General features: G+C 47.1%; 8 protein-coding genes across 8 annotated transcripts; 4 read left to right on the forward strand and 4 right to left on the reverse strand.

Annotated features, from left to right (window-relative positions):
- Positions 1–76: 76 nt before the first annotated feature.
- Positions 77–1,087, reverse strand: F5891DRAFT_1189685 (NADP-dependent oxidoreductase domain-containing protein; the record flags this gene model as incomplete). The annotated part of the gene is made up of 4 exons (XM_041367200.1): positions 77–85; positions 139–259; positions 314–552; positions 605–1,087. 4 exons carry the CDS (start codon positions 1,085–1,087, stop codon positions 77–79), a joined length of 852 nt encoding a protein of 283 aa, XP_041225118.1.
- A 1,754-nt stretch (positions 1,088–2,841) lies between these two features.
- Positions 2,842–5,935, forward strand: F5891DRAFT_1038856 (uncharacterized protein). Its single transcript, XM_041361912.1, has 5 exons — positions 2,842–3,439; positions 3,508–3,606; positions 3,661–4,845; positions 4,901–5,687; positions 5,751–5,935. Exons 1-4 carry the CDS (start codon positions 2,912–2,914, stop codon positions 5,561–5,563), a joined length of 2,475 nt encoding a protein of 824 aa, XP_041225119.1. The 5' UTR covers positions 2,842–2,911; the 3' UTR covers positions 5,564–5,687; positions 5,751–5,935.
- Positions 5,936–7,543: 1,608 nt separating this feature from the next.
- Positions 7,544–9,871, forward strand: F5891DRAFT_1146926 (laccase; the record flags this gene model as incomplete). The annotated part of the gene is made up of 11 exons (XM_041365037.1): positions 7,544–7,779; positions 7,830–7,881; positions 7,932–8,216; positions 8,270–8,345; positions 8,397–8,424; positions 8,475–9,213; positions 9,267–9,287; positions 9,341–9,489; positions 9,542–9,565; positions 9,617–9,681; positions 9,732–9,871. The coding sequence occupies exons 1-11, from the start codon at positions 7,616–7,618 to the stop codon at positions 9,869–9,871; spliced, it is 1,743 nt and encodes a 580-aa protein (XP_041225120.1). The 5' UTR covers positions 7,544–7,615.
- A 2,193-nt stretch (positions 9,872–12,064) lies between these two features.
- Positions 12,065–14,150, reverse strand: F5891DRAFT_1038878 (uncharacterized protein). The gene is made up of 7 exons (XM_041361913.1): positions 13,975–14,150; positions 13,648–13,781; positions 13,335–13,595; positions 13,145–13,285; positions 12,870–13,088; positions 12,737–12,820; positions 12,065–12,689 (listed from the first exon to the last, which is right to left on the reverse strand). Exons 1-7 carry the CDS (start codon positions 14,036–14,038, stop codon positions 12,513–12,515), a joined length of 1,080 nt encoding a protein of 359 aa, XP_041225121.1. The 5' UTR covers positions 14,039–14,150; the 3' UTR covers positions 12,065–12,512.
- On the forward strand, positions 14,131–16,064 carry F5891DRAFT_403690 (uncharacterized protein). The gene is made up of 3 exons (XM_041371711.1): positions 14,131–14,244; positions 15,498–15,664; positions 15,716–16,064. The coding sequence occupies exons 1-3, from the start codon at positions 14,231–14,233 to the stop codon at positions 16,021–16,023; spliced, it is 489 nt and encodes a 162-aa protein (XP_041225122.1). The 5' UTR covers positions 14,131–14,230; the 3' UTR covers positions 16,024–16,064.
- On the reverse strand, positions 15,716–18,568 carry F5891DRAFT_403729 (Pkinase-domain-containing protein). The gene is made up of 2 exons (XM_041371712.1): positions 18,436–18,568; positions 15,716–18,384 (listed from the first exon to the last, which is right to left on the reverse strand). The coding sequence occupies exons 1-2, from the start codon at positions 18,542–18,544 to the stop codon at positions 16,106–16,108; spliced, it is 2,388 nt and encodes a 795-aa protein (XP_041225123.1). The 5' UTR covers positions 18,545–18,568; the 3' UTR covers positions 15,716–16,105.
- Positions 18,569–18,657: 89 nt separating this feature from the next.
- Positions 18,658–23,278, forward strand: F5891DRAFT_1038897 (ATP dependent DNA ligase domain-containing protein). Its single transcript, XM_041361914.1, has 29 exons — positions 18,658–18,942; positions 18,994–19,053; positions 19,107–19,241; positions 19,293–19,423; positions 19,473–19,558; positions 19,606–19,742; positions 19,791–19,966; positions 20,015–20,110; positions 20,162–20,247; positions 20,298–20,333; positions 20,383–20,657; positions 20,707–20,743; positions 20,793–20,889; positions 20,943–21,107; positions 21,158–21,201; positions 21,256–21,345; positions 21,392–21,446; positions 21,496–21,532; positions 21,579–21,660; positions 21,713–21,773; positions 21,825–21,907; positions 21,966–22,071; positions 22,119–22,461; positions 22,514–22,543; positions 22,590–22,654; positions 22,702–22,785; positions 22,847–22,981; positions 23,031–23,107; positions 23,170–23,278. Exons 1-29 carry the CDS (start codon positions 18,745–18,747, stop codon positions 23,181–23,183), a joined length of 3,021 nt encoding a protein of 1,006 aa, XP_041225124.1. The 5' UTR covers positions 18,658–18,744; the 3' UTR covers positions 23,184–23,278.
- A 525-nt stretch (positions 23,279–23,803) lies between these two features.
- Positions 23,804–26,804, reverse strand: F5891DRAFT_1128961 (uncharacterized protein; the record flags this gene model as incomplete). The annotated part of the gene is made up of 7 exons (XM_041364336.1): positions 23,804–23,887; positions 24,041–24,270; positions 24,396–25,147; positions 25,201–26,036; positions 26,099–26,416; positions 26,469–26,491; positions 26,600–26,804. The coding sequence occupies 7 exons, from the start codon at positions 26,802–26,804 to the stop codon at positions 23,804–23,806; spliced, it is 2,448 nt and encodes an 815-aa protein (XP_041225125.1).
- Positions 26,805–27,148: the final 344 nt, after the last annotated feature.

Genomic DNA, 27,148 nt, shown 5'->3' on the forward strand with positions numbered 1-27,148 from the left:
TTCGTTATCTGCCTGTTCCCCCTTCCTTGCCGATGGCCACGGCTGTCAGAGGAGTGACAACTCCACCTTGACGATATCAGTCCCACTGTAAAACATCTCGATCAGTACTGTAACGATCCTTCAAGTAATCAAACATACGAAAAATTTCTGCTGACGCTGCGCCCCAGCAATCTCAATGGATTCTATTTCCTCAGCCGTCAACCGCGGAACGTTGGCTGTATCGAGATACTCTCTCATCCTATCCGCCTTGCTCGAAGTGCTGATAGATATAAAATAAGCCGATAGCAGCACACCCTCAATGAATGAAACTTACGTCACGACCAAAATGTCATACTGCTCCAACCACTTGTTGAGCACATGTCCGGCTGACACGGGCTCTCCTCGAGTAGACTCAAGACGTGCCCGGATTTTCTCGATTACGGGATCCAAGGGTCCTCCTGGCGCGCGGAAGATTGGTGATAGGCCAGCGTAAGAGGACGTAACGATGTTGTGTTGTTTATGGAGCGCGATCACAGGTTGTAAGGACTTCCACACATACGGGTGAATCTCAACCTTTCAGGGGAATTGTCAAAAACAATACTGACATTGACGTAATTTGGCTCACCTGGTTGACCGAAGGCGGGAACTCAGCGCCCTCCAAAATCTCTTCTAAGTGCTCAACTTCGAAGTTCGACACTCCAATAGACTTCGATAGTCCTTCTCTCTTGCACTCCTCCATCGACTTCCACACCTCCTTCAACCGACCCGCATGGTGGCCGGGCACGTGCACGAGGTACAGATCCACGTACTCTACACCCAACTTCTTCAGCGATACCTGCAGTGCGCTCTTGGCAGTCTGGTCAGGCTGCAGACGATGGAACTTAGTGGTGATGAAGAGCGCAGAGCGTGGCATGCCAGACGCCTTGATGCCGGCGCCCAAGCTTTCTTCATTCTCGTACATCTGGGCACCATCGAGGTGTGTGAAACCGTTGGCAATGGCAGTTTTGACAGCGTCCTGTGCATCGTGCTGGAACAGCGCCGTACCGGTGCCAAATGCGATCCAGGGGACTTGATTGCCGTCGTTAAGGGTGAGTGTAGAAATCGACATGATGTCTGTGTGAAGTGAAGGTAAAGTTAACGAGATGTTGGAAAGATTGTGAGGTGATAGCACTTATACCTTCAGAGGAGCGCCGTACTATCTGCACATGATCTCGACTCCGCAATGCTAGCCTGACCGAAGGTCACCAGGCCATATATCTCGCTTTGATTACCAAGCTTTTTAGGAGCGGACTGCCGCCGTGTCAGCCTGATACACATGACTATCTTTATACCTCCAACAAGATATATATTTCCGCCATTTGCCTTGGACTGAGATCTGTAGAGAAAGGTGGATAAGAAGGCTGCGAGAGAGATGATAAGATGATAAGCAGCAAGAGACCATGGTAGGGCTACTGTTTGACTGGTTGGTATTGAACACTTCTTCGGTGACCGACCGTGTAATAGGTGAGAAGAGATGTCATTCGTGTAGCACGTCTACTCGCATTAACTTGTCAGTCGGGTCATAACTCGAGAGCTCGTCCATATCAAACGCCAAAAGATATGGCAACAAATAGTTGACAGGACCGGTACAGCATAAGCATCTTGTAGAAGGAACAAGGTCCATCGATTCCATTGATAGCAATCAGTCGGCCAAGTGATCATCATATGCCAAAGCTATACTCGGAAAAGGGCAGAACAAAATCAGAGCTCTAAGGGGCTACCGCGGAGGGTCTTCAAAGGTGGTCGAATTCCATGGGGCTAGCAATCAAAATAGGGTTTAAATCCTGATTAGACGAGAATCCAACTCCGGTCACCAGTCTAGATCCAAGGCATCGTAATGAAATTCGTCACAATTTTTTCGGAAAAAATTACTAGCTGAGCGGATCAGCGGCGGGATCCAACATGATCCAATGTGAGTTCTGAAGTATCTGAGGATTCCTAAAAGAACGTCGCCTTTGAACTTCCAAGTGCCCCGTAAAACACGGAGGGAAGACGTGAAATGCAGATTGAAACATCGTGACGAGAATGGTGTCTATTGGAAATTGCACTGATCGCCGAAGAAATACCATCATTTTCGCGTCGGAGAGGAATGTTCGGATCAAATTAAGATGAAATGTTCAACCGAGTAACGTCCATAGAATGACTTGGATGCTAAGGACAATTCCATCATGAATATTGAAACATTGAGGAGACATGTTCGGAAGCTAGAATGAGTTTTCAAGATAAACGGTAACCTGCTCGCCAAGTGAGTGTCCAAGGCGATGCTTGGGAGGCAGAACGATCGAAGTCGGAAGGGACCGCAGAAGCTTTGGAAGTGGTCGGTGTATATCGTGGCACTGAGAGACAAGATCGTCAAAATGAGCTCTTGAGAAACAGGGATCCACATGTTTGTTAGGCGAGAGAATCCAATCAATTCCAAGTACCATGAGGGATCCAAGACGTCACGAAAGCCCACAGGAATGAGACAGACCTCACGCTTAAATTCCAGTAGAACCTAAAACGTGTCAAAGGGAAAAGTCAGTGTGAACATCTCTGCAGTGTGGACCTCTGAGCCGTAAGTGTGAGACATCCGAATTCCACTTGTGTGATTCCTGCATGTTCTACAACTGCAAGTTGTAGTGAAGTCATTTCAGTGTCGGCTGGGACGCTCTGCAAGAATCCATAGCCTAAGCTTATGCAAAGCTCAAAGAAGACTATAGTGAACTCACGGTTAACATTGGCCCAGACCCTGCAGAAGAATCTAATTGTGTGCAAACTGAGATCGCGTGAGTGGATGATGAAAAATGCACAAGAGCGTTGATTTGAAACTCCGCCCTTGGTAACTGTTAATCACTTTCACTCCTCCTATAGTCTTGCCTGGCCATATCTTTTGTACTTTTTTTTCTAAACCGCCATGGTGGATGTTGAACAACCTGCGAAACCTGTTTCACCGATATCCAACCTGTTACAGAAAATTGGCTTGACCCGCGACGATTTGAGCCGTCATAGCGACCAAATGCGCCAATTTTTGACTACTCAAGACGCGAAGTCTCTTCGCGTTTTTTCTGCAGAATCTGCAGATGCACAACAGAGTATTGCTTCTGTACTTGGAAAATCTCGCTCTTGCTCCCATTCCAGCTCAAATTCACGTCAAAACGCGTCTACTGCTTCTCAAACACCTCCTCCTTCCACGCCTGTCAAATCTGAGCCCGTAGAGCCTGCTATCCCGCTCCGTCATATGGACAGCATGGAAATGATCCTCGAGAGAAGGAGCCGAAAAATAAAGCGCGATAAGCGAGGAAAGAAAGACAAGGACCGTAATGCACCTTCTCCATCCCCTGCAAGCACAGCTTTCAGCCTTGACGCGTTCATGCAATCACGCGATTTACGACGCGTCCCATCTTTGGATCAATCTGATTCATCTACCAACATAGCTTCATTGGTGTGTACCATCTAAATAGTGCGCCACTTTCGATGTTGCTGTCACTTACGTACACTGCCGCATTCAAGGACAACCTCGAGGATGAACTCCCTCCTCCTGTCACTCCTCAGCACCACAAGTATTATAGAGACTATGATACCATAGAGCATCCATCACGTCTCAAAAGGGTATGTTCAAATTCCAATTTTTGACAATTACAATGAGTACAAATTTGTTTCAAGGGTTCTTACACCCCCCGAGACCAGTCACCAACTCCCACGCGTCACCGTTCTTGTTCAAGCTTTGATCAACCACACACATCAATTGTTGCAGACACTTCCAATGCGAACTTTATCACCCCCCGCCGCAACGCCTATTACAAGTCCCCTCTACCTTCCTCCTCCCCACCTCAATCTTCTCCATTCGCGACGCCCTCTAAACCTATTGTCAACCTTGTGTCATCGCCTGGTCCCATGGGTCCCCTCCCAGACGAAGATGATTACGAAAATCTTCCATATACCCTTCCCCCCGGTCCATATTCTACAAGAAAGCCAGATCTCTCCTATGCGGCCCTTATCGGCCAAGCAATACTTTCTTCGCCGGAGCATCGGCTCACCCTACAGGAACTTTACGATTGGATTACGATCGTGTATCCGTATTACAACCGAAGCGAAATGACGTGGATGAACTCTATTCGTCATGTCCTTAGCACAACAGTGTGCTTCCGTAAGGTCCCCCGTGATCGCAGTGTTGGGCGCACACTCTGGGCAATTTGGGACTGCGATCTCGAGTGTTTCGCTGATGGTGGTTTTAGGAAAGAATTTTGCGCGGAAATTAAGGAGGCCAACAAGAAGACTGCTCCGAAGAAGCGCGCAGCGGAAGAATCAGCGTCCGGTCGCAAAACGAAACGACAGAAGAAAGGTGCTGCACCTGCACCTGCACCTGCAGAACCGCGGACAAGCTCGCCTGTACAAGAAGCATCACCTGGATTCGCAGGCTCCGCTTTGCCAACCCTTGTATCGTACTCGCAACTCCTCCCTCTTTTTCCTCCTCATAGTTCTGCGCATCATCAACCTTACTACCAAAACTGTGTACAGCTGCCTGCCGATGTCATTTTTCCTCCCTTACCACCATCATCGAGTTATGCTCGCGCTAGTTCATCGTCATTGCTTCCTTCATCCGCAGTCAAGAGCTCTGATGCGGCGCAGACGTCGCCGATTCCTCCTTCCTCACTACCCGCCCTCACGCCAAGTAAAAGTTCTTCTAGTCCTCAGTTGTCCTCTGAGGACCACCTCTTTTTTAACCTCGATGGCGGTATGAGCCCTCGTATCGAGTCAACCCCTCCGCTGGAGTCTGGAATTGCTCTACTAGATATTGATAAACGCAACTCGAAGGCAAGGTTACCACCTCCCAAAACGCCTCCGAAGGTACGCACATTCCTCTTGTCTGTGTTTTGCTTAATTATCGACTGCGTTTGTGCAGAAATCCATTGGATTACCTCCCGCCCCGGTATCTCCTACTCTCGACCGCCGTGGAAAATCCAAGAAAGCCAAGCCGCTTGCTAAAGATTGTCTTCCGCCCATGTTACCAACATCTGCATCACACCGACCTATAACACCCCCTCCCCGTCCTTCAACGCCTCCTCGCAGGGGTGGCAGTAGCACTGTACAACTCTCACCTATTCGCACGCCCTTATCTCATAAAGGCCTCCACATGAGTCCCTCCGCAAGCCTCGCACATTATAAATTCAATCTGGACCCACCTCCCTCTGCCACCTTCCGCCCGGATGACGGGATTAACCCTGCTGTATTTGATACCGAGAATATCCGCACACCGTCGCGCAAGCGCGGCACGCATGGACATGGACATCATCATAAAGATACCTCGATTTTATTCCCGCCTGTAACGCCCAAGAAGCTGGTCTTTCCTACGCACAGTTCCTCTGCAGAGTCGCCTTTCCGCACACCTGGATCAAAGTCTATATTTGATCCACATGATCCAGGGGCGATCCTCGATGAGGAGCTGGCGCGGCTTGGCGCGAAAGGGATGCACGAGAGCCCGATTGGATTATTTGAAGGACGACGCGGTCTGTTGTACGAGAGCCCGAATATGCCGAGTCCGGGGAAATGGGCTCGGTGGTTCTGAGATGTGTTATGTTGTTTGATTTCGTTCTGTGAGCTCGATCTTGTTTTACGAGTGTATTGTGTCTGGACGATTTGATGTCGTTTCATTCTACTTGTGTATCTTATCGTTTCACTTTGGCAACTTGCTGTTAGGTTATTAGGTTCTTGTCATCATTGTTGTGTTATTCGTTGTCTCTTTACTGAAGTACCTTGCGAAGAGTTGCCCATTTACTGTGATCTGTTGCCAGCTAGTAGAATACATATGACGAACAGAAAATGAGGAACAGCGTACCATATGAAACTGAATGCTTGAAAACTCACCCACACTAGTACTTTTGCATCCGTGGTCAGGCACGCGGAAATAATACATATCTTCCAGTCCCGAGGGCCGAGCTCGCAGCGAGACTGTTTTTCCAAAAACTGGTACTCATAGCTAGCAGTTTGATATATGCAAGACACTAGATAATGTGATCAGTAGTCAAGGTGGATTCTGCCTCCCGACGCTCTATTAATAGGGGAACCTACTATGCCTTTTGTTGTTGGTTCCGCCTGCCAGGCACGCCGCACTACTGCATCGGGGTAGCGGTCAATTGAGATGAATTGGTGGCCACGTCCACGCTAGTCACTGCTAGGAGAAAGTCTGTCTGCAAGGTTCAAGTCTACTAGGTTCAAAATCACATCGTCCAAGACAAACTTGACTGTCTGTCGCAATCTTCAATTATAGTAACCATCATAGCCTACCAGCTCCGTGAACAGACTCTCCATTTGATAACACGTGCATGGCTGGTGTGATGGATCCTTTATGGTGTCTTCAGCCCCACTTTCACCGTTCTATGATAATGTTATTGCGAACGCATTACAACCATCAAAGCTTGCCGCAGCTAGCCGTCTCCCTTCAAAATTGTTTGCCGAGACATCCACAGTTCGGCGATTGCCAAGGTTCAGACACTAGTGCATCTCCTAATCCTAGAAGCTGTTCCTGTCCGGAGGTATTACCTCCATCTTTGGCCCGGGATACCGCCCACCATCTCAAATGATGGTACTAACCTCTTTTACAAAGGAAGGCGCACACCGACTTGGTGTCTGTTGCATTCCTATGCAATACCAATAGTGAAGTATTGAAATCCGACGGTTTCCGACCACTTTTCTCCACTGTTCCATCTTCAGGTTTGTGCCGAAAATTGCAGTTATTTTTGGCTGTGAGCTAATTTGGTCCACATTATTTATTCTACCAGTGCTAGTGTGCACATTCTTGCGATGCCACATGAGAGGTGAGCATTGACGGTAAGCATCTCATGTTTGCAGTAAGCTGTTATCTGACTAGTGTCGCTGATACACCATACAGCAAATTCTTGATCGTTACTAAATGAAAATGAAGGCACGAAGGCACATACGTGCTCCAGGATGACGGATCCTGTCTGATCACTGCCTGATCCCTTACATGTTTCCTTTCATCGCACAACGACGTAATTGGTTAGACAGCACAAAACCTCTGTGGTGACATTATAACTTTTATCCAAGCCGTCTAACACAGATTCTCTTTTGATTAGTTCCAACACACAAATACGTTAGCGCTCAGCTCCCTTTCAGGGTGCGACCATCCTTCCCTTTCAGATAACTCTAGTCCAAGTTTCTCGCAGCACATGCTTTATTACCACTAGCCATCTGCATTCTTTTCTATGCTTGAAGAGTTGAACTGACATGGCAACCTAACATTGGCACTGCTGTGGGACATCTGCACTGTCCTGGTCGTCTGACTTGCTTTATGTTGTCCGAGTCATGGTTTTAAGACGCAACTGTGGTACGCCACCATTCTTCAATTCATGGATAGGTGCTAATTTCAAAGGCAATACGCTGTTGAAATTCAGATGTCCGTCGGATTGCTGAGCAACTGTTTATGGGGTGATCACACGCCGGTCGGCATCAGTCGAGGTACAGCTGCTTTGGACTAGGATACCCTCAGGACTGCCGCTGCAAGATAAAAGCTGAGAGGAGTATGTGTCTTTTATCGCCATCTTATCCTGCAATCCCCCCCTACTCTTGTGGGTACGAGCACCACGGCCTATCGTGAATAATGATGATGCTTACTCCTATCCTGATCGCTTCTCTCGTTTCATTGATTAATGCTGCATCTATAATATCTCGCTCACAGTCCTACTCTCAGCCCGCTGTACTCAGCCCCCAAACTACATTAACCATAGCTAATAAAGTCATCGCTCCTGATGGCTTCGAACGCCCGTGAGTCTATTGCCACGACACTCCTTGAGCTCACTCCTGATTTTTTACAGAGCAACTCTCGTCAATGGCATATTCCCTGGACCCTTGATTGCGGCCCAGAAGGTGAGCTTCCGTCGACCTCCTTGTTGTACACAGTGCTGATCTCACAGTAGGGAGATAACTTTTCCATTCAGGTAGTCAACGAGCTCACAGACGAGTCGATGTTCTTGAGTACCAGTGTCGTAAGCAGTGCCAATCACTCGCGCTTTTTATTAATTAACCATGTTTACCGCCCGCAGCACTGGCATGGTATCTTCCAGAATGGGACTAACTATGCTGACGGGACGTCCTTCGTCACACAATGTCCTATTGCACAAAACCACTCTTTTGTACACAATTTCTCTTCTCCGAACCAAGCGGGCACCTACTGGTATCATAGCCATTATTCCGTTCAGTATGTAAGTGGCTCTTGCATTTTGCGCATATCGTGGAGGACTGACGTCTGGAACAGTGCGATGGCCTGAGGGGAGCCCTAGTAATTTATGATCCTGATGACCCTTTGGCATACATGTATGATGTCGACGATGGTAAGAGAATAATCTGTTCATGTTAACCCTCTGACCATTATGTGTTATCAGCAAGTACCGTAATTACACTTTCCGATTGGTAGGTTTTAAGTACATTGGTAACCTGCCCCACTAAAGCAGTGCCACTAGGTATCACGTTGTGGCCCCCGTCATGCGCCACCTTGTAGATGCCGATGCCAACTCTACACTTATCAACGGACTGGGTCGTTATGCAGGCGGACCCGCGTCTGAGTTGGCTGTGATCAACGTCGAACAGGGAAAGCGATATCGCCTGCGGTTGGTTGCAATATCCTGCGACCCCAATTTCAACTTCACCATCGATGGCCACATCTTCACCGTCATCGAAGCAGATGGACAGCTAACTGAACCACTAGTGGTAGACCAGCTCCAGATTTTTGCGGGTCAACGCTACTCTGTGGTTCTGGTAGCCAATCAGCCAGTGGATAATTACTGGATACGCAGTCTTCCCAATTTGGTGAATCCATCCTTCGAGGGAGGACAGAACTCTGCTATATTGCGCTACCAAGGCGCTCCACAGGTCGATCCGACCACGGCCTATGTGCCACCCCAGAACATATTGACAGAGACCAACTTGCATGCTCTTATCAATCCCGGTGCTCCTGGCATTCCAGGGTACGGAAACGCAGATATCAACCTCCACTTCAAGGTTACCAATGACACCGGATTATTCTATATCAATAATGTCACATTCAGCCCCCCCAGCATTCCTGTTCTACTCCAAATTCTCAGTGGAGCTCAAGATCCGTTCCAGCTGCTCCCAAACGGGAGTGTATACGTTCTAGGACATAACAAAGTGGTAGAGCTGACAATGGAAATACCAGTAGTACCCAATGTTCCAGGTGGACCCGTACGTCTTTTCCTTTCATTTGATGCTTATGTATCTTATTTATATTGTACCAGCATCCCATACACCTTCATGGGGTAAGTTCACCGCGCCTTCGATGTCATGTTTGATTGGTACTGATGGTCATTAGCACGCGTTCGATGTTGTACAGAGCGCAGGCAGCAGCGCCTTCAATTATGAGAACCCAGTTCGCCGCGATGTAGTAAGCGCAGGCAACCCTGGGCAACAAATGGTGATACGATGGACGACCGACAACTCTGGCCCGTGGTACTTGCATTGGTATGTTATTTTTCTCAAGCTGTCAAGAACGGTACTAACTCTGGATCAAAAGCCACATTGATTGGCACCTTGATGCGTATGTCTGTGAACATCCTCGTGAAAGAAATGACTGATTCTTCGTATCCAGCGGGTTTGCCGTGGTAATGGCGGAAAGTCCCTCAGACACCGCTGCACATCTAAACCCCATTCCAAGTAGGTCATACTTAAGGAGACTGTATTTTCATGGCTGAACTGCTTTACAGAGGAATGGGATCAGCTGTGCCCGACCTTTTACTCCGTAACACCCACGCAGTTGGGGGGTGAGGGTCGCCTCTCCTGGGAAGAAGCAGCTAGTATTACCACTCTCCTCTTCCCAGAAACACCTCTCCCCGGGCATAAATAGATGATCATTTTCGTTCCTTGGGGGGCATCATCACAGGTTCGCGTTATAGTAACGCATCAAACAGGGGCGTAGCAGACCTGTGCATCACCAACGCATTGGGAACGTGGTCACTACACCCAAAACATAGCTATTTCCAACCCTCAACATTTCTCACACTCCCAATCATACCACATACTATAGAGAAGCATTAGTGTAAGTGATTAATATTTACACATAATAGGGGTCGCCATAAAACCCTTTTTTTATTTGTTTTTGTTCTAATACAAGCTCTAGAGACCTGTAGATATAATACAGGATCAAAAACACATTTGTATCTTCCCCCTTCCATGATGAAATGTCTTAGCATGTCATTTATGTGTTTGAGCGATGACCTTCGGTCGTTGGGTCTTATGCTGTACAACCTGTATTAGCTCCAAAAGTGAAAATGGCGACCGCTGATTCACTGTCAGGGAGAGCAATGCAGCTGTCGTATTGATATCTAGAAGCACCAACCAATCCACAGCTGGTCGCCATAGCGTTGCACAGCATGACGGGTGGGCGCAATTGACTCCGAGCTGGTGGCTATTGGTGTATGTTAGTTACCGAAGTGAATACAAGGTCACTCCCAACTGACAATTGTGGCTGTGCGTACCACGAAAAAATACCTGTGAATAAACTACCATTTATGTGATCATGATCATAAGCAGCGTTATTCGAATGCCGCACACGGTCGATAAGGGTCGATATCATCGGATGATCTTCCCAATTGTCTACATTTGTTCTTGGTGTATTTCTTCAGTTCATGCTTGGGCTTCAGTATATTAATACAAAGTGATCTACCAAATGGTGCGTTTTCATATTTTACATATTTCAATTCAAACAGTTTGTGTCTGCGCCATTCCAATAGCAACCAAATCTGCGCGGAACAGCGATCTATGAGACAAAATTTGTCTTTGAATTGTGTTTTCTTACCAAGTCTAATTAACTTGAATTTTCATGTATTGTCCACCATTTCTCTGTTGCCTCGTCAAGTTTCATCAATCACTGAGCGCTGACGCTGATCCTCGATACGAAGGTATTCATTGGGATGACTCGTCAATAATTTGTCATCAAAATCCCGAAGCAGCCGAATATTTTATCCACCATGTGCTCGAGACAATGCAACATACACCGCACTTTATATATATATGCTGAATGGAGTGAGTTCACCACTGGGTGGTGTTCCGATATCGATAATAGAATATTGCTAATTGTTTGACCTTGAGCTTGGTAATCCGTAAATGCGTATGCTGGTATTAATGGTAGTTGCATCCGTGTTATTACTTCTTCATGACAGCTGATCGTGACACGAAATGTCCGTTGCATTGGTATGATTGGTATGACTCTGAATTTCAGATTTTCGAAATGTTTGACCTTTGTGCAGTCCAATTTGATCAGAATATACGCCGGAGGACACTCTAACTCCACGACAGCCTTTCAACATCAATCTGCACCTTGCTTAATGGTATTTCGGCTGTCCTCCTCAATATATCCTATAGCTCGCCCTCACTTATCATATGTGTGGATGATCGATTGAGTTTAAACAGCATCTGTGTCGCCATCGCTGGGTTACCTCTCATCATTTTAGGTGTCGCACTCCTCCTCTAGGTGATGATTGCATCATCAGGGAGGCCAGTTGTCAAAGTCCTGACGTGGAGCTCCTCACCTTTCGACTTGACTACCGCACTCGTCCACCACACACAATTGACCCCTGCTAATTTCTGGTGCATGTGTCATGTGTCTGACCTAGACATGTATGGAGGACCAGCGAAGCCACCAGAGACACAGCCCTCTGCGTGGCATGCTCACCCTAGCACACTGACACTACAACATGTAGTAAAACAACAAATCTTGCACGATGATTCTTGAACATGACGCCAACGCAACACTCTCCATAGTTTTACTTTAACCTTTAACAAACAACTTACTATTCAAACTATCGTGTACATATATTATAACTCATGTACTCCATTTGTTACCTGGCCTTGGAAAACAATGATCAACGGACTGAAACACAACTTCAACACTTGTGGAGCGAGGTTGCTGCCGGCGAAGCTCGGCCTTTATCTAGTCTACTATTTCACCGCCTTCTGAAGGTCTGGCCAGATGCCTATAGCATGCACACAAAAAATAAAATAGCTTTGCTTCAGTTTTACATAACTATGGACTTGAACATATGAACCACAGGAACCTTTAAATAGTATATACAACATACGAGCGGAACAGGATCACAGGTCCAGTCTCTGTGATCCTATCCCTATTCTCCCGCAATTTATAAGGACCAAGAGGTACATTTCTGAGTGCTCGCAGTAACGAGACATCCTATCTGCAAAGCCTTCTTTCAAGAATGAGCATGAAAAGTGCATCGGAAGCAGCGTCGCCGGTCTGCTGCTGTTTGTCCGCATGTTGATTCCCGGCTTTCTTCGTGATCGTTGTGAAAATGCGCTCAACGACGTCGAGGTACTTGTTTCTATCATGCCCTCAAACTATACCTCCATCCCTTGTCGCGCTGAGACGCGCGCTTCTAGTCCTTGCTCGCCGTGCTATTAGTTCTACTACCGATGAACGAACAGTTAGCCAGAGCGTAGCGGTACCGTGACTTGACTATATAATAGGGTCTTCATCAAGCCTCTGTAGCAACGGCCTTTTTCTTTTTCTTCGACCTCCCCGCCCGATCATCGGAATCCACTTCTGTATGCCGTCGCTTTCGCTTCTCTTCAACTGTAGGGGCTGCTTCTTCTTTGGGAGCGACATATGCCTCTGCCCGTTCCGCTCGTCGTTTAAGCGTTGCTTCAGCTTGCTGCGGTAAAATCAGATTTGTTGTAGATCGCACAGCAAAGCACGCACTTTTTGTTTCCTTTGTTGAACTTCCCGTGCCTCCCGCTCATGGACCTTGAGGAAATACTCTCCCGACTCAAGCTGAAGGTCAACCTGGACATAACGTCAGCACTGCTCAACAAACAGCGGCGGAGACAATTACCTTCCGTGGTTGCTGTGGCGGGGGGAAGGGTGTGTACACTTTCTTTGCTGGTTTCTCCTTTTTGGTGCGTGTTTCGTCATCAACTGCGAGTTTCTCATTCTTCTTGCTCGTCTTTTCAGAGGTTTTGAGATGTCGTTTCCTGAACTTGGGCAGGAACCGGTCCCAGGACTCTGTTGCCAACTTGGGATCCTTCGCAAGTTCTCTTCTTATCATGAGCTCCTGCGAATGATTCAATGGAGCTGCGGAAGGAACAAATGTTGGTCGGCACACCTCACCTTGATGCGGTAGATAGGATGGATGTTTTTCATGCAATCGAGGACTATTCGTCGAACTTCCTTTAGTGACTTGTACGGACCCATGACGCTGACTGTATTTCCTTGTACGAGAACGTAGCACTGAGTCAATAGCTCGATGGCCTGCAAAAAGTTCATGATATGCAGACTGTCTAAATTATGGGATATTCACCTTCAGCGTACTCCCATCTGGTCCAATAAGTCGTTGCCTCCGCTTCACAAACCGGTCCTTATTACGAACCAGATTGCCAATTTTGATGATGTCACATGCCATGTCGTCCTGCAATACCTTCTGAGCCTGAGTGATTGCGACCCCTCTTGCGAGCAGCTTGATGATGTCTCTCGCTTTAAGTATGATGTATGGATCGAATGTTTTGCGTGTCGTCCGGACGGACATGGACCCATGAACCAAGTCCAATGTGCACGCAATGCCCTGGATGCTGAGTCAATGGTGTGGTATGGCGGAAACTGATGCGATGACTCACATATGGGTCCAGAACCTTAGTCACAGCGCTCCAAACTTCCCTCAGGTAGTTCTCCCTATATTTTGGGAAAAGGGTTGCGAAAGAAGATTCCTCAGTAAATATGCCGCCTTTGTTGTGATCTGGTGCGAATGGTTCTATTGTCCACTGAAGAAGATTTGAGCACGTGTTGACAGTAAATATAATGAGGCTTACACTGGAGAGGAGATGCAATGAGAAATGATTTTAACTGATATAAAGATGATACTTACTGGTCGATGTCATCGGTGTCCCATGCTGAAACGCAACCTCACGGTTACCTTCACGGATTGTGAAAATTTAAAAACTTACGTTTCTCTTTGCGATGCTTTTTGTTTTTGTTGATGACCGGTTGCTCGCCTGAAGTAGCTGCCATCGTTGCAAGCAAATTGAAAGTTGTCGCGGTAAATTAGTGCTTACCCCGAAGCGAGGCACAAATGTAGATGTGACTGTGTGACAGCGGCAGTGCAGCACGTGGCCTCGCAACACACTGACACAGACTCTGCCGGGTCTGCCCAGGGTGCGTATCCCATGTTGCGTTGATGTCTCATACAGTGAACCTCAGCCGATGTATACGAACGAGCTCATGCCCGTTGTGCCTTTGGCACAAATCGAAGGAGCGCTACGCGCTCCTTCAGGGGAGAAAAATGAGTGTTGTTCCTTCGTCACAGGAAGCCAAGGAGGGCTACGCCCTCCTTTGGCTTCCTGGCCTCAGGCTGCATCCTAATAAATTGTGCATTTTGAATGATTTTGAAATATATTTATGAGCAGCTTTTCAAAAAAACTCAAAGTACAATCTATCACACCACATAAAAGTACATAGTACTACATACAATCAGTCAGTGCTATGTTCTTTGAGCAGGATTTTGACCAATATAAAAATACAAAATATGTAACAGTATCATTGAATGTATTTGTTTTCCCATTTTTCCCTGCTTCCCATCTAGGGATCAGCAGGGGTATGGGAAACCCTTGAGGGTAGGGGTAGGGGTTTGGATCTGAAGACCCCTGTACCCCTGGGAATATACCTCCAAATTGATTACCATAGGAGTGATGGATCAGTATAAAATTTTGAAGTTGTACATGTGCCTTCAAATGGTAATATATGTGATTGGAAAAAATGTTACCATGGGGTATACCCATGCTAATCCCTACTCCCTACTCCCTACTTCCTACTCCTGTCTCCTGTCTCCTGTCTCCCGTCTCCTGTCTCCCATCTCCCGTCTTCTGTCTCCTGTCTCCTGTCTCCCGTCTCCCATCTCCCGTCTCCCATCTCCCGTCTCCCGTCTCTGTTCTCTCAGTCTCCCATCTCCTGTCTCCTGTTCTCCCATTTCCCCATTTTCCTGTCATCACATTCTCTGGTTTTTGAGTCTACATTGTCTTTGTCTCCTTTTTTTATTTGAATCATATCTCCTGTCACCACATTTGTTATCTCCCTGTATGTAATTGTATCATATGTTGTTCCATTTATGTACATATACAGTCACTACTAATAATTGCAGTAGGCAAAACACTCAAATCCTGTTGTCCCCCTGCTCAAACACATTATTTAATGCCATGTACACATACAGTTACCAATGTTGTTGCGCAACATTCCCAATGGGTGACGTTGTTTGAGTCGCCGCTCGAAATATACATGAAGTTCAAGCGAGGTAAGCGAAAACCATGTGGCCTTAGGCGAATCTAAGCGAATCTAAGCGTATCTAAGCGTATCTAAGCGTATCTAAGCGTATCTAAGCGTATCTAAGCGTATCTAAACGAAAACCACATGGCGCTACGCGAAAACCACGCGAGCGCGCGAACATTTCCGAAACCTTTCTCCCTTTCTTCTTAAGATTTGTCTACCATGTAATACATCCAGAAGGCACGCTCTCCCTCGAAGAGCTACATTCCATCACTAGTAATGTGTGGTTAACACGTCATGCCCGACAAAAAAGTACCAAGGAGTTGAAGCTGGACGAGATCAAGCTCCGTATATCAGAACAATACCGCACAGGAATGTGTAAGATTGATTTATTCATACTGCCTTGCCTTTGTTGATCATATTGCGCAGGTGTGCCTGATCTTACACATGAAGCTACCGTCAAGCTATTCCGCAAATGGGATCAGACGGAAGTTGCTTACATCCAGCTCCTACGTTTCATCCGAATCATCAGTGTGGATCCTATGTCAGATCTGCAATCATATCAAAACAAGCATTCCCTCAAAGAATCAGTTCCTCCGCAAGCCATCGATGAAGCCATGGTCACTGATCGTGATGACACGCTCCTCATTGAACTGCCATCATGGTTCGCAAGTACGATGATGATGATGATGATGATGATGATGATGATGATGATGATGGATGGTCCACTTTCATAGCTGAGATACAAAATTTGAATACTAATGTTGGCGGTATCTACTGTAAAATAATTTTACATGTCTCATAGATCGTACCAGCGAGCTAATCAACGTATACCAACCTCTCGCTAAATTCGTACCCTCCCATCTCGGTTTCTGTGGGGCTGAAAAGTGGACTATTCGGTGTCATCAGCATTTGTGGAATGTCCAACTCCCAGTTCCTTCTCAGCCTTTGATAAATTACCTGGAAGCTTGATAACGCGCCCCTTTCCTGTATCAAGTGTAGTACAACCTGATATCCAGCAGTGATTTGCAGAGGCGTTGGCTTCTGCATCTCCACGCGGAACCGCACTGACTTCAGCGCCGGAAGAAATCCAGATAGATCCTTCGTATCATCTGTTCTGCACTTGAGCACACCTGAATGTTCCGCATGCGTGAGGACTACGCGGACGCCCATGTTCACCAGCATTCGACGGCACTCCTCGCGTGATGTGAACCCGTCATGCGTGGACAGAAGCTGGTACGTTACTGGCTTGAACTTGAAAACACTATCAAGCCAACGCCGCCGCGGCGTCGCGGGAAGAGTGAATGAGCTGTCAGAAAACGCAGGTGAGACGGCGGCCGGGGTGTCACCGCCGCCTTTCTTGCGTAGCTTGTTGAGCGGTGGCTCAATGATTTGCACACGGAGCGCAGGCCGTCTGTCAGCATCGTTGCTCCGCAGAGATGACTTCTTGACGATTCCGGGTCCACTGACACTGAGAGATAGATTCTCCTTATCGACCTCTCCGAACTGGCTTCGTCGTTCGCGCCTTATATCCGCGTCGGATATGATCTCCTGGGGTGACGAATAGCCTCTGGTCTGCACAACGTTGCCTTTCCGATGCTTGTCGAATTCGATATTGACAGGTGTGGGTAGAGCTGAGGTGTTTCCAAGATCAAGATGGGGTGTGCCTGCAGTCCGCGCCTCCATTGCATTAAGATGTTCCACAATTTGCTGGAAAAAATGCTGCATCTTATCATCCTCGAGTTCCGGGACTTCAATCGCGGGCAAATTTGTAGAACCAGCCGTGGGCGATAAGGGCGATGTTAGAGATGTGATATATGACGACAAAGGAGAGCGGAGATCAGCCCCTGGACGTGGCGGTGTCGGTGAACACAGAGTTATACGAGGAGCGCCTAGTTGTATGCAGTCTCTATCACTATCATCGCTGTGCAGGGGAAGCGTGCGACCAGCTGCCCTACGCGGGGTCGGAGGAGCTGCGCGAGGAGGAAGAAATGAAGGCGCGCGTGCCAGGTGGGGTGTTTGGGATGTGGTCCCAGTCATGCCCTGAGGGTCATTCTCAATTGATTTCTTCCTACGTGACTTTCTTTGCACCATCTCTTCTTCCTCGTCATAATTTTCCAAGTGCTTGTCCCGATAATTGGTGAGCAGTCGGTAAACGCCCTTTTGCCAGTTTGGCTCGAAGCTCTTGAGGCTAGCTTTGATGTCTTCCTCGGATGTATCGTGCCAAAGCGTGCGGAGGTTCGCGAGAATATCTTGGTCAATGTCTTCAAGGTCAGAGAGAGGTCTTGCTATATCATTGAGCCTCGGCGTGCTCGCGTCCACAGACTTTGGCTTTTGGGAAATGTAGAATGGGTGAGCGAGAATTTCAGGGATCGTGATGCGCTTCACAACGTCCTTCTGCAGCATCTTTGTGATAAGATCCTTGGCCAAGAGATCGATCCCGGCTGGCATATCAAACTTTCCCGACTTGACTTTATCTAGCAGTGTTGGTAGGTCCTCATCATCGAACGGAAGGCGTCCCACAAGCAAGGCAAATAGAATCACGCCACAGGACCAGATATCAGAAGCGCGTCCATTGTACTCCTTCCCCATGATGACTTCCGGGGCCGCATAATGAGGGCTTCCACATGCCGTCTGAAGTAATCCATTTTTGGACCTGGCCTGCCAAGCAGCCATACCAAAGTCTGCAACCTTGATGTTCTTGTTTTGGTCCATGAGAAGGTTCTCAGGCTTGAGATCTCTATGCGCAATGTTGAGTCGATGGCAATAGTCGATTGCGGAGATGATTTGCTGGAAGTAGCCCAATGCTTCGAAGGTGGATAGCCGCCCCTTGTTGCACAGATAATCGAAGAGCTCGCCACCTTCTACGTACTCAAGAATAAGATAGAGTTCGCTGGAGGTCTCCCACACGTCATAGAGGCGCATTATGTTTGGATGGTCGATGAGCTTCATGATCACGATCTCACGTTCAATGCTGAGAAGCATATGCTCCGCGGAGTCGACAAGTTTGGTGATAGAGTTCACGAGGATGTTTTTAGACACAATCTTTACTGCGGCATATTGACCTGTTTTTGAATGTCGTGCGATCCTTACGCGGCCTAGTTGGGATCAGTGAAATCGCATGGTTTGCCAGCAACCCAGATAGATACCTGAGCTTCCCTTGCCAATAGTCCTTCCGACCTTCCATAGTCCAATCATCTTTGGGTCATCCCCGCTACGATTCCGCCGCGGAAGCCTTGGATAGTCGTCGTTGTCCATAGTAGTTAGTAAGGAAGATTGGGCTGACAGATTTTCGAGCAAAGAGTAGCCAAATAGAAACAAATAACACGCTCATTAGTTCGAGTCACGCGTTTTGACTTTCTTACTGCCAACCTCCACCATCCCCTGACACTACAAGGACTTGCAAAGTACTATTACAACCAAGAACAACATATCTGTTTTCTTGATTTCATCAGATAATGATGCAGCCTACGCCTGCACCGACATCGCCTTCAGGCTCACCAGGACCGATTCACGATGAAGAAACTATAGCCTATCCACTTCCTCCGCAAAACAATGGCAGTGCTCCCTTTTCAGTACTAGCTGGGTTATTTGAGAAGTTATCAACAGAAAGAAAGCACGAACGGAGACGGCGACTTTTGGATGTCTGGTTCAACGTATGTTTTTGTCTACGAACAAAACCAGTCTTGACACGTCTGTGGCGCCAGCATTGGAGAGAAGAAATCGGGCATGATCTTTATCCCGTTCTCCGCCTGATCCTCCCGCAGGCACGTTTTCTGTCACTTTAGAAATTATTCAGGTAAGCTGAACGTGTGAGCAGAAAGATCGTGAGCGTGCTGTGTATGGCCTGAAGGAGAAGAATCTCGCCAAGACCTACATCAAACTGATCCCACTCGGCATAAGAGATCCAGATGCGATCCGCTTGCTCAACTGGAAGAAGCCTACCGAAAAAGATGTTTGTATCTTGTATTACGTTTGTCGAGCGCGTTTGTTGAGCTTTTCCTAGAAAAGCTCTGGTGACTTCCCCACAGTTTTGTACGAGGTCGTGGGCAAGCGATCCTCCGTCGTCGAGGGAAGCCTGACAATCTATGATTTGAATGAAATTCTGGATGACTTGTCCAAGAACATCGGCAAGCAGTACGCATGATGATTTTCGATAGGCTCTTTGGCTAACAATAGTACACAGTGACATTCAGTCCAGAATCCTGCAGCGTATTTACAATCGTGCTACTGCTGAGGAACAGCGGTGGATTGTACGTATAATTTTGAAAGGCATGTTTTCTTCCATCATGGCTTCAATCATGTGTCAACTTTTCAAGACATGGTTATTTCTGTGAAGGAAACCACCGTCTTTGGCGTGTTCCATCCGGATGCGCAAGATCTGTTCAACATCTGTTCGGACCTCAAGAAGGTTGCGTGGGAGCTATGGGATCCTTCAAGGAGGTTGAATGCCGAGGTATAAATTTCCCTATTCATTGAAGATTTCAGAGCTGATGTGACATAGGATAAATCCATCCAATTGTTCCGTGCATTTGCGCCGATGCTGTGCAAAAGACCGGCCCATAAGATTGAGGACTCGGTGAAGGAAATGCAAGGACATAAATTTATTATCGAAGAGAAACTTGATGGCGAGCGCATGCAGCTGCACAAGCGCGGAAATGAATACTTCTACTGTTCGAGGTAGGATTTGTCACGTGTACCAATGACCTGAGTTGACCCTTGATTTAGGAAAGGAAAAGATTATACTTACTTGTACGGACAGCATGTCGGGCAGGGCAGTTTAACTCCTTTTATCGACTCTGCGTTCGATGAGCGGATCGACGAGTTGAGTTTATCTCGGCGTTTCATTCGTTTGTAATTGAAGTTATGTTGCAGTATCATTCTCGATGGAGAAATGCTAGTCTGGGACCCTGTTTCTGAACGTAACTTGCCATTTGGTACCTTGAAGACAGCTGCACTTGGTCAGTGTCTCCAGTCAGTCATCTGTCTAAATGCTTATGATATCCCTCAGATAAATCAAAGAAGGAGCACAATCCTAGACCATGCTGTATGTGCGCACTATTCTAGATTTTGCAGCAACCCTTACTTCAATCTAGTTAAGGTTTTTGACCTCCTCTATCTCAATGGCATGTCCCTCCACCAGAAGTCACTCAAGTTCCGCAAACGCAACTTGCGCGCATGCATCAAAGAGGTTCCGGGCCGCATTGAATTCACCGCGGAGTTCGAAGGCAAGACCGCCAAAGATGTTCGGCAGAAGATGGACGAAGTGATGGCGTCAAGAGGGGAAGGCCTTGTGATCAAACACCCCGACTCCGAGTACATCTTAAACGGCAGAAACAAGGATTGGATCAAGGTTAAGCCAGAATATATGGTAAATAGGTCGAGGCGCCCCCTTACATTTACGCTCACAGTACTTTCAGGACAATATGGGCGAGACCGTGGACGTGTTAGTAGTCGGTGAGTCAGTAAATTTGCTGTCTTTACTCAGCATACAACCGCAATGTAGCTGGCAATTACGGCACTAGAAAACGTTCAGGAGGTGTCTCGACACTCATCTGCGCAGTCCTCGACGATCGGCGCCCGGAGGGTGACGAAGAACCGAAGTAAGTCTTGCAATAGATTCAGCGTCTTGTGTATAAACATTCCTGGATACTAGGTACAGCACCTTTGTCCGAGTGGGCACAGGTTTGTCATTTGCAGACTACATCTGGCTCAGACAAAAGCCTTGGAAAGTATGGGATCCAAAACATCCCCCAGAATTTCTACAAACTGCAAAAAAGGCATACGAAGACAAAGGCGATTTGTATCTGGAACCAGAGGAGTATGACCCACACTTTATCTGCTGGCACAGGCTGACGATATAATTGTCAGTTCGTTCATACTGAAGGTTAAGGCAGCTGAGATCACGACTTCAGGTATCAGGCAATCATTTTGAACGCGCTGTCTCGCTGATGTGCCATGTGAAATAGACCAATATCATTTGGGCGTTACTATGAGGTTTCCTCGAGCTTTGTCAATTCGCGACGACCTGTACATTGCAGACTGCATGACCGCATCAGGTGCATGCCTTTGTATTCCATCAGTACAAAGCTTAACCTGTTTTAGCTGTTCTGGAGAGTATGCGCTCCGAGCGTAAAAGAAAGATGGAAAGTGATGCCGGGTAACTGATCGTTGATTTTCTCATCGATACCCATGATAATCTTTAGTAGCATGTCCAAGAAGAAGCGAAAGACAACGGCAAAGAAGGTATATATGTTTAGTTTCGTGCTATCGTTGTCTGAGCATCTTTCAGGCTACTGTCCTACCACAATACCAAGGACCTAATCTACGTGCAGTCGAGATTGAGTCAGATCTATTTGAGGATATGAAATTCAGTGAGTCCTCCTTACTGCCTGGTGTTCGATCAACGGTGACTTTGATTGTAAGTGGTGTCGTCAGACCCAAAATCAAGAACAGGCAATCAAGACCGTCAGGAACTGATGAAATTGTAAGACAGGGTCATATCTGAAAAAATCATCTAGATCTGAGTTCCCCACAGGATCCATGCCAATGGGGGTAGCTGCGTGCAAGTCGTTACATCCAAACAGCCTGTTACAGTCATTTATGGAGGGACGGCTACGCGTGAGTATCTGTGCATTGATATTTCAACTACTCCGAGGGACTGATCACAATCTCGCAGCTTACGACATCAAGCTGTTGATTGACAAGGACAGTGTTGACATCATCAGGCCTCAGTGGGTCACGGATTGTATACACCGGGGAGAGCTAGTTCCTCTTAGAAAGAAGTAGGTGTTGCAGTACTCGTTTCTGCAAAGGATCACACCTGTTTTAGGTACTTCTTCCACGCCACTTTAGCACGTCAAGAATCCGACGATTATCATCAGCTGGACACTGACGAGGACCAAGAAATGACTGATGGAACTGTAGAGGAAGACGCCAGCCTGAACATATCAATCACCCCAGAGGGCTTTAAGCCGAAACTTGAAGAAACTGAGGACACTGATCCTGAACTTGCGGACTGGTTTCAAGTCGACACCAAGCCTGGCGTTTCAGAAGATAGTGAAACGGAGGATGAATCTGATGCGGATTCAAACAACGATGATGTCAAAGGGGAAGATGATGATGAGTGGTTCCAAGTGCCCCACAGTCCCGCTGTTAAGCCCCTTGATGAAAACGTGCGTGATTTTATTGTATGGCATAACCATCATTCACTAGTTATCCCGACAGTCGAACACCACATTTCATTCACAGTCACAGGTAAGGGTTTCTTCATTGATGCGTCGTCCTGTTACAATGACATCAGGACATGGCAATGGGGGAAGACGACCAAGCGAGGGAATACGATGCAACAGCAATATTCAGGCATCTGTAGGTCTCGTGTCTTCCAGGTTATCGGCTCTCACTGTCGGTGGTAGTTGCTTTTACCTTGACACGCCAGGCAATGCGCGGAGAAACGGCATGCCGGTGAAAACCAAGTATGAACAGGAGATCTCCACTATGTGAGCTTTCTCTTCAGGTACCAAGTATCGTTTCCCTGATATCAAACCTCGATACTCTAAGCTTCGACCAGGTTTCAAGAAGCATCCAGGAGAATGGCGGAAAGATAGTAGCACTCGACGATCCAAAACTCACGCATGTTGTCTTGGACAAGCGAGACGACTCACGACGATTGACGCTCATACAGCGTACCTCGAGGTAAGTGCTCATATACAATCTTATCATACACAACTGAGGCAAGTCTTAGACATAAACGACGCCGATTGGTGATATCCGATTACGTGACAGCTTGTTTAGAAGAAGAATCGTTACTTGATGAGGAAGGTGAGAAGTCTTAGTTGCTATCGGTCTTCAGGAATATTCTATGCTGAAATTGTCACTCTTAGATTTTGCTCCATAGTACTTATCACTCCTTCATTGCTTCCTTGATTGTACAATTCTTATTCAATGTGTGTTTCCTCAAAAATCTTATTGGGGTTGCCTTTTTACATCCTACACATCGAGTTAGGGGCTTAGTCATCGGGAAAACCTTCCTGGGGAATGGGTGCATTCCTACTGAGGCATGAGTGCTAAACTTGTGACCAATCTGTCTATGAATAATGAGGCAAACTGTTGACAGACAGACTGGTAAATCTGTGTTTGAATTTAGATGTTGAGTGGATTCTCACAGTAATGTGATGCTGGAGTAGGGGGTCCTAGGGCTGAGGAGAAGCAGAGAGCCTCCCAAGGGCAATTTTGAAGGATTAGTCATCTAGAATGAACATAGAGAGCACAGCATGTGAGCATAGACACACAACCACATACTAGAGTATAGTTGAGACACCTAGTACTACTCCAATGCATAAGCCTTTTTGGGCATAACAAAACCACATGGGCTTTTTGCTAAGTCCTTGCAAAGAGTCACTGTCTGTGATCAACTTTGACAACAGAACATTCCATCAGGAAAAACCCGAATGGCGGTAGCCCTGGTCACCAATATAATGCACTCCATAGCTACCATACTGACAGGTAGGCACCCGCCTAAATCTGTCGGTCGATGTACCCGATGTAGCTGACACGACGCGTACAGAGACCAACGTATATAACATTATCACGTCCAAAAACCTATAGTACCAGTATCCTACATACCTGTCTGTAGTAGCAGCAACTCTATGTAATGGCACTTGAGACGCAAAACATATCAAGGTCAATAAATTCGTTGAAATAGAAATTGCTTGCCATCTCGTAGACGTTTGCGCTCGTACAGCTGGGGTCTACCTTTTGGCCCATTTTCGGAACAAGGTGACATGGCCGAACAAGCTCGTCGATGTGTACGACTGCTCCATTCCGACGTAAGTGACGAGTCGAATGTGAAACTTGACGCAAACCTGAGAACTGGTCTGGCTCCCTGAATGGCGTGAACCATTCAACATAGGCAAGAGGTCGCGAGTATGAGCCGAACTGATGAGGCAGCGTGAAGATTACATGCACCTGCGCAATCCGAACAGCTATGACTGGGAGTCCATCACCGTACATTGTAAGTTAAAAAGCAATAACATACCTTCCAAAGTGTACAACTTTGATGCTCGGACACCATCAGTCAACAACGCCATGTCAAATCACACGGGAGAACCTGGCTTCCGTCCAGAAGGTGATGGAAGCACTTCAGGTGTTGCCCTCACCCGCAGACGCTTCGGTAACTCCAACACACGGGGGTTGGGGGGAATGATTATGACAGCTTGCCGAAAAACATCAAAACGGTCTTGATAACCGGGCACGATGTGATTGTGTGGCATGTACTTCCGTAAAAACGACTTGAAAGCAGGCAGAAAATCGATGGCGCCGTGCATGGTTTCAAGATGCTGGATAGATTGTCGTGGGTGTGGAGGTGTCTTCGCAAGAACGTGGACAATGTCTTGCGAAACCACTGGTATGAAGTCAAAGTCTTCCTCGGCATCAGAGTCGGAGTCATAGCCATATTCATGTTCAGTCTGAGTGCAATGTTCAGCGACCCACTCAAGGTAAGAGACCCGCCAGAAGATTGCTTCCTGGCGTTGAAGCCATAACGCCATTTGTTCCTCATAGTCACGCTTGTTGCTCACACGGTAAGCTTCTTTAGCGAAGTCGATGTGCAGGCACTCAGGAAGCTCGGTGTTGAATCCATCAGCAGCCCCGAACAATTTGATTGACTGGACGTAGTGAGACAATTGATGCAGCTTCGGAATGTTGAAATGATCGCGAACATCAAGTTCCTTCAACACATCCTCATGCGCATGAAATACTGTGAGTGCGTTTTCGAGACCATCCAGGGATTCGCTCGTATGTGTATGCAGTTGTGCATAATAGCAAAAGTCCAGTATGGCCCGTGCAACAACAACGACTCGACTGAAAACTGAAGTGGATCAAATACTTGAAAAATAGCACAAATAAAAACATACCTTGGTACTGCGCCAGCAATTAATGCAACAAAGATACGTTGCATCTCCTTGTGTTCCGTTCCTGTCCACTGTTTGACACTAGATATACCTTTCTTAAAATGACGAAGACCTGGGTAGTCGGGCATGGCCTTGAAGCGGGCATCGATTTCATCCTCGCCCGCAATGTCGAGACACCACTTCACAAGGTGGTCTTTGAAGACTCCTTTGTGCAGCTGGTGGAGGAGGTCTGGTGTGAAAGCTGTGAAGATGTTGGTGTGGGGTAAATTGGCCCAGAATGGCCTATACACGGCGCACAGCCCATCCTCGTCGAATTCTACAGGGTGCCGACCATTCCTCCGTCTCTCTAGTGTCTCTTTTGTTGACTCCGGGTCCCGCATCAACGAGTTTAGTGGGTTGCCCCGCTCATCAGCCGCAACCAAACACTTAGGGCAACGATTCTCCTTACAGCATGCAACAAGGCACTGTTCAGGGAAATCTGCGACATATGCAGCCAGTATGGGGTACACTCGCCGAATGAAGGAGTCAGCACACACCATTTCCACACCATCCCGACCAGCTGCAATGAGAGGTTCCAGCAGCAGAGACAAACAGTGATGAAAAAGTCGGTATCCAGCCAGGGAATGTGTGTCAGAGGTGAAGCAGTCGAGTTTTGTGGCTGGTAGGTACCCAATGAGGATTGTTGCCTGGCCAGATGTTTGTTGTCGCTTTTCTTTTGCGATGTTGCCGATTGATAGGTAAACGGGCCAAGCAGATTTGTCGCCTTGAAATTGTGATAACAATGTCTTGTCAGAGGCCAGAATAATAGGTGCCAAGGTTGCTCCTTCGGGCAGTTCTTTCTGATCTGGCGGCAACTTAGATCACGGCGCTACTCTCATTTCAAAATCAATGTTCTACTCACCTGCTTGTCCCACCACCAATCAGCCGTCCACATGTCATCTATGAGCCGTTCACTACCTCCTTTGTCCTTGTATGCTCGTGATGGTGCGTATGCCATATGGTTTTTGAATGACGGATTCCCAATAAGATCTTTGACACACTCTACAGGATCTCGCATCCAGATTTCAACCTCTTCACTCAATGACCGCCCATCCTCGTCTTCCTGATTTCCTTGCACCATCACTTTCTTGCAACTCCATGAAGTGCCGTGCGGGAGCTCATCCACCCTCTTGAGGAATGTCCGATTGTTGTGAAATGATGGCTTCGTTCGATTTTTGGTCTGTTGTGTCTCATTTTATAGTTTTCTTCATAATATTCAACCAAATACTCACTATGGGTAATTTCAGATATTCATCTGTTCATGTCTGACCAAGATTTTTGATCATCCATTCGGCTAGTCCCCACTCTTCCTCGTCAGCGAAAGGTGCCCAGACATCCTCGCCCTCATCCTCCTTGTGCTGACAATAGCTTTCAAACACAGTCTTTCCCTCTTCTATTGGCCGGCCAGCATTAGGGTAGCTTTCAAAAAAGCGCCTGTTATATGTGCCATCTTTGTCTTTGACTTCCTCAACAGTTACACGGCGAATTTTCGAAGTGGCATCGTCCAGATCAGGAGGCGAGTGTGTGCGACGAAGGGGGGAAAATGAGTCTGTGATTTCACCGAGCATATGATCAGGTGCAAATTCCCTTTCATTATCATGTGTATTCGAGTCGTCAATCACATCAGCTACAGCATCTGTTTCTGCGATTAAGGCTTCCCACTCCTTTCTGCATTGAGGGTGCCCAAGAATGTGTCTTTTGACACCTCCAACGGTCGGGATGTCCTTGCCGCAGAAGCCACAGTGGTGAGACATGGTAAGGGTGGTAAGGGTAAGAGATATCACAGTTTCGCATTTTCGGGCTTGCTCGGACTCTCAGACTTTTGTTTGGATTGGCAATAGGCAAGTTTTGATTCAGTTTCGCTTTTTTGGGCTATTTTATGCTAAACTAATTTAGTGATTCCGAGTGCCAC

The sequence above is a fragment of the Suillus fuscotomentosus genome, assembly GCF_016647785.1.
Source record: "Suillus fuscotomentosus strain FC203 chromosome Unknown F5891scaffold_32, whole genome shotgun sequence".
Lineage (NCBI taxonomy): Eukaryota > Fungi > Basidiomycota > Agaricomycetes > Boletales > Suillaceae > Suillus > Suillus fuscotomentosus.